The 7,979-nt window shown below is 37.8% G+C and overlaps 1 protein-coding gene across 2 annotated transcripts; it reads right to left on the reverse strand.

Annotated features, from left to right (window-relative positions):
• Positions 1-3,192: 3,192 nt before the first annotated feature.
• Positions 3,193-5,467, reverse strand: LOC145582234 (uncharacterized). 2 transcript variants are annotated; one of them, XM_081639237.1, is made up of 4 exons: positions 5,346-5,467; positions 4,512-4,690; positions 4,040-4,429; positions 3,193-3,960 (listed from the first exon to the last, which is right to left on the reverse strand). In XM_081639237.1, the coding sequence occupies exons 2-4, from the start codon at positions 4,518-4,520 to the stop codon at positions 3,433-3,435; spliced, it is 927 nt and encodes a 308-aa protein (XP_081495363.1). In that variant the 5' UTR covers positions 4,521-4,690; positions 5,346-5,467; the 3' UTR covers positions 3,193-3,432. The 2 variants fall into 2 exon arrangements, with proteins under 2 accessions (XP_081495363.1, XP_081495364.1); XM_081639238.1 differs by lacking the exon at positions 5,346-5,467 and adding an exon at positions 4,768-5,320.
• Positions 5,468-7,979: the final 2,512 nt, after the last annotated feature.

A 7,979-nucleotide genomic window follows, 5' to 3' on the forward strand; every position in this document is an offset into this window, starting at 1 on the left:
GGTAGAAGCTAATGAAGAAAATGCTACTTAGGTCACCACTAGCTATGTTTACCATAACCCATCAGCAGCAGCCTTTCATCAGCTGAGGTTATTGTGTTCATTTAGCATACATAATTCAATTTTATAGTTCTTTTATCAGATTTCTAAAATAAGATTAATACTTGTAGAAATTTAGGCCCAAAAACAAGCATTTACTTTATAAGCATTTACTCAAGTGTGATCTAATTTGCATCAAATAAACTCTTTAAAGAGGAAAATAAACAACTAGTTATTAATCCCAGCATTTATCATTCAGTTTGAGCTTCATACAGACACGTATTAACAACATAATCAACATTTCTATCTGATTAAGTACTTAATAAGCCCAACAATTGTGAGTAGCACGATTATCACGCACCTAAACAGGAACCAAAATCAAACCACCATAATTTCTCATAAAAACAACATGAATACCACAAACATGAAATTGCAGAAATGAAAGAAAAAGCAACATATCTGAAAGAGAAAGCAAGAAATACCTAAATACTGAGCTCCCAAGAAGCATTTTCGAGCAGGAGAAAGACGAATTTCGCCTGGAGTTGTAATGGTAAGAGTTTCGCCTGATTCGAGTGTCGGAAGCACCGTCGACGGCGGCAGAGACTCGAGATCGACGAACTTTAGCATTTGGTTAGGGATTGCGAGAGCGAGGAGGCTGTAGCCACTTAATCGGAGTCGGATTCCGGCATTGACGAGCATCATCCGAGTTAAGGAGACGGAAGATATAGAGAGAGAGGCAGTGGGGGTATGGGTTTTGAGGAAATGAAATTAGGGTTTGGGTTTTGCCTCTTTTCCGAGTTTTTAGACTTTAAAATACTTTTTTTTTTTTGAAACCAGACTTTAAAATACTTTGCATGTAATGTCAGGTTTTAAATAAATGATCTTTTTTTTAATTTAATAAAAAAAAGGAGAGACCACTTTTTGTAAATAGATAGTCTTTCTCTTTTATTTATTTATTTAATTAAAAAAGGAGAGACCACTTTTTGTAAATAGATGGTGTCTCTCTTTTATTTATTTAATTAAAAAAAGGAGAGACCACTTCTCCTAAATAAATGGTCTCTCTTTTTTAATTTATTTAATTAAAAAGAAGGAGAGACTACTTAATTAAAATAAATTGTCTTTTGTACATTTTCATCTCTATAAGATTATACATAAGAGACCATTTATTTGAAATATTTGGTCTCTTGAATCCAAGAGACCACATATTTATTTAAATGATCTCTTACTTAAGGTCTCTTTGAGCATTTTTGTAGTAGTGATGTCGGGGAAAGAGGACTAGCAAGACATGCAAAAAGACAAGGATACTTCTGGCCGACACTTCATGAGGACGCCATCCAGTATGCTGCCAAGTGTGATAGTTGTCAACGATTCGCCAATACGATTCATAAGCCTTCGGAATCCCTGCATCAGACCTTAACTCCATGGCCTTTCATGAGATGGGGAATGGACATCGTCGGAAAATTACCCGCCGCTCATGGACAAAGAGTCTACATGCTAGCGTTGACTGATTACTTTTCTAAATGGATCGAGGCAATTGCCTTGAAACAAGTGATGAATAAAGAAGTGATTTCATTTTTATGGACTAACATTATCTGCTGGTTTGGTATTCCATCGGTGATAGTCTGTGACAACGGGTCACAGTTTATTAGTGACAAAACCGTGATTTTTGCAGGAAATTTCGAATAGAGCTGAGAATGTCGACACCAAGGTATCCCCAAGCTAATGGACAAGCAGAATCAAGCAACAAAGTTGTCATATGAGTGCCATTAAGAAAAGGCTGAAAGCATCGAAAGGCAGATAGGAAGATGAACTCCCAGCTATCCTATGGGCTAATTGAACGACGTCGAGGTCCGTCACGGGATAAACGCCCTTCTCCCTCGTCTACGGATGCGAAGCGGTTCTCCCAGTGGAAGTTGATCCTCCGACGTCGCGATTTGGACTCATGACGGAAGATAGAAATCAGGAAGAAATGGAGGATAGCTTGGATGTAGTTGAGGAATTTCGAGAAACTGCCCTAATCAGAATGGCGGCACAGCAGATTTTAGTCGTAAGAAGCTTCAACAAAAATGTCAAGGCAAAGACGCTCTGATTAGGTGACTGGATGCTAAGCAAAGCGTTCCAGAACACAAAGAACCCTGCCAACGGTAAGCTGGCTCCCTCATGGAAAGGCCCATACGAAATCACCCAAGTCATCGGCAACGGCGCCTAGCGATTGTGCGATCATCAAGGTAAACCCATTCCCAGATTTTAGAACGCAACTCATCTTAGAAATTATTATTTCTAAAGTATCAAAGTAGTGTTGGTCGACGAACAGGTAAAACCTCCGATCTCATATTTGACTTATTTCAATTCGATTTCTTATTTCTACTACGAGTGCTGACTTAAGCATTGGAGGGCCGTTGGCTGTGCCAACGGCCAACGGTATTCTAACCATGTTGGTCATGCAGAACACAGATCGACGAAACATACAACGATGAAGTCAAGAAAATGTGGTCATGACCTATAAGTAAACAACGAAAATAACAACCGACGCCGATTACACTGACATCCTTTAAAAATATGAGGAAAGCCGATGTTCAAATAAAGACATCAAAGCAAAATAGAGCAAGGGCAAAATCTGACCTTAGCGTCTAACACCAAATACCTGACACTTGAACTGCGAACTTAGTCTTCAATGTTCATCGTCAACGCTGGGACACAAGGGGCATTGGCAACTACGAAAGGCCTAAAAACAAGAGTACGCAATCTTCAACAATTACATTGTGTAATTAGAAAAGTCCAATGAATAAGTAGTCAGAAAAAATTATTTTCTTTTGATAAGTTTTACATCTTTTTTTCCTACTACATTGTCTAATTTCATTTCGAAATAAATAAAGAAAATTTGTTATTTTTGTTATGGTTTTATGTCTCCCCTTCTATTATACATTTTAACTTAGTCATTTTTCGAAAATAAATTGTAGTTCACATAGCAGATGCTGAATAAAGACATATGACGAACAGACAAAGACGAAAAACAAAGTACCATAGCAAAAGATATGACAAAGTCACAACGATGTTCAAAAGGACCACTTGCCTTCAAGTGGAACAAAACACAAGAAAAAATCCAAAACAAAGCAAATCCATCAACCAACGGAAAACATGAAGCAAAAGTACATAAGCAAAAGCATAACCATCACAAGCTATGACCTTCAAGCATCAACATCGGCTTTTTCGGCATCCAGACCATCGACGACGTCCCTGATAACTTCATCAGCACGAGCATTGTCATCAACACCCTCGTTAGTCGGAGGTGGCGTCTCAACATCTTCAGCAAGCGGGAGAGAACCTTCGTCGACACCTCAACGTTGGCGACGGATGGAGGGATAATGTTCGAAGGAAGCGGTTCCGAGTCTGCAATCAAAGCAACTGCAGCATCCTCTCCAAGTTCAGGTAGGGTCCCACCGTTACATTGGCCAAAAAGCGGTTGATCTCCTCTTGAAGCCGCCACTTCAAAGCCTTTCCTTCAAGATACTCCTTCATCAGCTTAGCCCTAAGCTTGATCTCCAACTTCGCACCCTCGTCCAAAGCCTCCTCCAACTCCTTTTGGATCGACGATAGCTCCTCTTGCACCTTTGACAAAGCCTCATCCTTGTTTCGAATGACCTCAACTTTGTCCTCCAATTGCTGAGCTTGTTCCTTCAACTGTTTAGCTTGAACCCGCAGCTGTTGGGACTGCTCCTCTACCTTTCTCTCCTGTTCTTCCAACTTGCTCTCCAAACCCTCCACCTTCAACTTTGCCTCGTCTAACTCCTTCTTCACAGTGATGAACTGCCTCGTCGCAGTCTTCATCTTGGCCTCCTGACTTTTTGCAACATCGTCTAGCCTTTTCATCTCCTTAGCCAACCCTATTACTCTATCTCTCAAAACCAACGAGTTCTGCAGACACTGTCCAATCCAAACACCAACACAAATTACACATCAAGTCGTATAAGATCAACCAAAAAGATAAAAGACGAAGACTTACATAGATATGAACGGAAGCAGCCTCTAACACAATGTCTAGGGTAGAAGTTCCAACCAAGTGTTCACGAGAACAAGGGAATAACAATTGATTAAGTTGAAGAAACATAGGTGGATGATCTTTCTTGCTAAGGTGAAGAAAATAAGAAGGGAAACGCATCTCCACATCGAGAAGCGATGGGGCATCATCCACCTTTTGTTGCTTTGACGGTGGGGATGACGACACCAGTATCGTCGCAAGTGCATCGCTTACCTTCTGCGGTGACGAAGCGTGAAGCTGCTCCGTCTTGTCGACCATCGATAGCGGCGACGCCTCCTGAGGTGGCAAACCCCGTTTCCTCCTCATCCGTGCGTCCTGCTTAGCCTGAGAAATTCTCTGTCCCCGACGAAGACCCTGTGCAGCAGATTTTGAAAAATATTCGTATAATTGACAACGATGACAGTAAGAAGATCGACAAAGGCAACCCAAAACTTACTGTTGACATAGGTTCTTCGGAGTCTTCGATCCTCTGAGAATTACTAATTGTTCCTCACTGTTTTTGGCCCGATGATTCACCAAGAATTTCCCTCGTCCTCTCCAAAGGTCTCACGTAAAGAACTCGCTTCACTTTTGACAAAGATTCCTCTATCGATTCAAGAAATTCCAAATTTAAACCTACATCATTGAAGCAAAGATCAAACAATTTAGACAACCTTATCACTAAAACACAAACACTAGGAAAAGACGCTTACCATCCGTCAGCCACCCTTCCGTTAACCAATTTCCCTCGTCACCTAGTGATGTCTTCCTGACATAAACAAACCAATTTTCCCAACCCCTGTCATTACAGTCAGTGTTCAGGACCAACTGATCCCCTTTCTTATGTAAACTCGCAAAGTAAAGGGATCATCCCAGTCCTTAGTAACTTCCTCCAACACCGATAGAATTCTCTAACTAGAAGGAATCATTTCCCAGGACTCAACCCCAATACTTCAAAGAAATACCTAGTTAAGGGCCTAAATGGGAATTTGGCCCCTGTTTCCAAGAACGGGTACCTAAAGAATACAACGAAGCCCTTGGGGCAATTCTCCACTTTCTTTCCCTTGCCTGGAATGTGGACGAAAGCGGTTTCAGGAAACCCCGCCATCTTTACAAAGCCATCCATCATATCTGGCGCCATTAACAACTCCGCTTTAGTCATCGTCTTCTTCTGTGAAACAACCGTTCCTCTTTTTTCAACAATTCAAAGTGAAAACCTAGATCTAATTTTGGGTGTTGTACTCGACATTCGCCCAAATTAACTAATAAAGCAAAGAATCAAAGTAATTACCTATTGATTGAGGCTAAAAGAAGCTCAAGATCGCCGCCGTGCATCGCCTTAAAGTCGCCAAAGAATTTTCTGCACAAGAGAGAGAAGGAAGAGAAAGAAAGCAAGAAAGAGAAGAATGTGGCAGTAATAATAGAATTAAAATGACGGTCAAGAAGAGTGGGAAGTTGAAATAAATCCTCAAGATAGTGCTCCAAGTTGAATGACGAACCTGCCCTTGAGTAAATTCTTGAATTGTTAAGTTTTTAGAGCTTCAATTTTTCAGTTATTTTTTGATTTTATAATTGCCCAAAAATATAGCTGTTCATATTTAGCAATTAGGGGAAAATTGTTATGGGTAAATTTTGATAAGTCAAAGTCAACGAAAGTCAGCTAAAGTTAGCAATAAAGACCAAGCTGTGACGAAGACCAAGCTTCGACGGAGAGCGAGCCTCGACGAAGAGAAGCCAGCTTCGACAGACGAAGGACATAGGAACTGCTTCCCTATTTTCTAGGAAGCGATAAGCTTAGAAGACTAAGTCTTCCCTCAGCTGGATACAACCGTAAGTGGGCTAAGTTAAGGGAGAGTATTTGAAATATGGTTCCAAGAATTATGGGAGGCAACTTATCATTCTACAATGGCTAGGATTTGCCCTAGCTATTGCCTATAAAAGGACTAAGCTCCATCGACATAAAGGATATCGAAACCTAGCTACTAAATATACATCCAGCATACATTGTAACCTTCGAAATTCATATTTTTCATAGTGAAAGTTTGGTAGATCCTCATTTCACTTGCGATTTTTACCTTCTTTGGGTTTTTCGCGTCACCAATTCCTTGTGTTACTCTTTTATTTTCGTACTACATCTTCTTTAGATTTTATTTAGTTGATTCGTAACCTAGTTTTTGTTATTCAATCCCACTTGACGAAAATTAGCATAAACAGGAATACAACCTAAAATCACATGTCAATCAATGTAATTAATGTTTATTTCAAGTTAATAGTTCTACTTTTTGTTATCTTATCCAACGTCCCATGGTGGTCATTAGCTTTTGCCTTTCATATATATATTAAAACTATATCCCTACCTTATAATTGCTCTTATGAATAGTGCACGGACTGTTATACCCCTTAAATTATTTATTTACCTTCTTATCCCCATGTGTAATTAATATTGCAATTTTATCAATTAATCAGAAATTAAAAGGAGGATTGGAATAATAAAGTTTATAATTTTCTATATTAATGGGGGTTATGATTTAATTACATAACAACATTAGTCACTGGACAACGAAATGTTGTTTCTTTATGTGGGCGTTATTTTAAAGTATCTCAACTGAAATTTAGAACATTGCACAACATCCAACATATTTATCGTTTATATGCAAATAGCTTTGATAATATATTATACATAAACCGGCATAAGACATAAAGAACATTGATAATAATTCTTCTCAAAGGGCTAGCTATATTATGTGCATCTCGCGCGTTGGAATCTCTAGTATATATAAAACTATTAAATAGACGTCATACATATATTTAGTTCCTAGTTCCTATTTTAATTAGCCTTGATTCTCAATATAACTTGGTTATATATATATATATATATATATATATATATATATATATATATATATATATATATAACGCCAATTTAATAGTTTTCTCTTTTCATACCTCCTCCGTCTCAATTTTAATACCTATGAGCTCGACTATTTGATTCTGGTATAGACTCGTTGGCGCTTCATTTTGGGTTGAAATTAGAAAAAGTTGTTCATATAACAGTCTAGTTAAACACTTGGATAGATTCACATTAACACGTGTATTCAAATCAAACAAAGTTTGCTATCGATAAAACAGAAGCTATTCTACACGCAAATTCTCATTAAATCATGGTCAAGCTTGGGAGTTGCCCCGGGTTGTTACTGTTGTAAACGTACAATCGATTAATTTATATAAAGGTTTTTCAAAACTGCAATTGTCATTGTCAAACCAAAATTGAGTTATTATTTTAGTATCTTATTTTTTTTTAATTATATATTGTGATTTACACTTATATTATTATTTTTACATATTAATAACATAGTTGATCATTGGCTTGGATGGTTATATAGTCATCTTTGATTAGAGAGGTTGAGGGTTCAAACCTCCTCATCCTTATGTTTTTATATTGAGCGATGTTGGTTGATTGTGCAATGTGACATTGTTTGAGTGATGACATGGCATCATGAAATGTTGAGAAGATGACGTGGCAAATCGACGTTCTTAAGAACGCCTTTTAATATATTAGTATAGATTTTAAATTTAAAATTTAAAGTTTTGGAGAAGGGCTTGAAAGCTTGCCCACACATAAATTATTATCTTAGAAAATCCCAACAAATAATAATCCAACTAGTTATTGGGCCCGAACGATGCCCTAGATCGGATTATTACATGGAATTGATCATTAATATACGTTGTAATTTATGATTCAATTTTTTGTAATTAAATTTGTTATTCATATTATCATTTGCTACATTAATATTTAAATATTGCATGAAAAATCACATAGTTTGGTGGTAAGAATTAGAGGTTGTGTGTTCAAATCTTGTAGTGAACTTTTTTTTTTTTAATTTATTTATAAGTGTATGACATGCAATGAAAAACAAATGGAAAG

The sequence above is a fragment of the Chenopodium album genome, chromosome 15 (assembly GCF_948465745.1).
Source record: "Chenopodium album chromosome 15, dcCheAlbu1.1, whole genome shotgun sequence".
Classification (NCBI taxonomy): Eukaryota; Viridiplantae; Streptophyta; class Magnoliopsida; order Caryophyllales; family Amaranthaceae; genus Chenopodium; species Chenopodium album.

What these genes read in the sequence shown, in the direction of transcription:
- LOC145582234 (XM_081639237.1), bottom strand. An exon ending in CTGCTTCCGTTCATATCTAT is followed by an intron (nt 3,961 to 4,039) that starts GTAAGTCTTCGT and finishes TGGATTGGACAG; the next exon opens with TGTCTGCAGAACTCGTTGGT.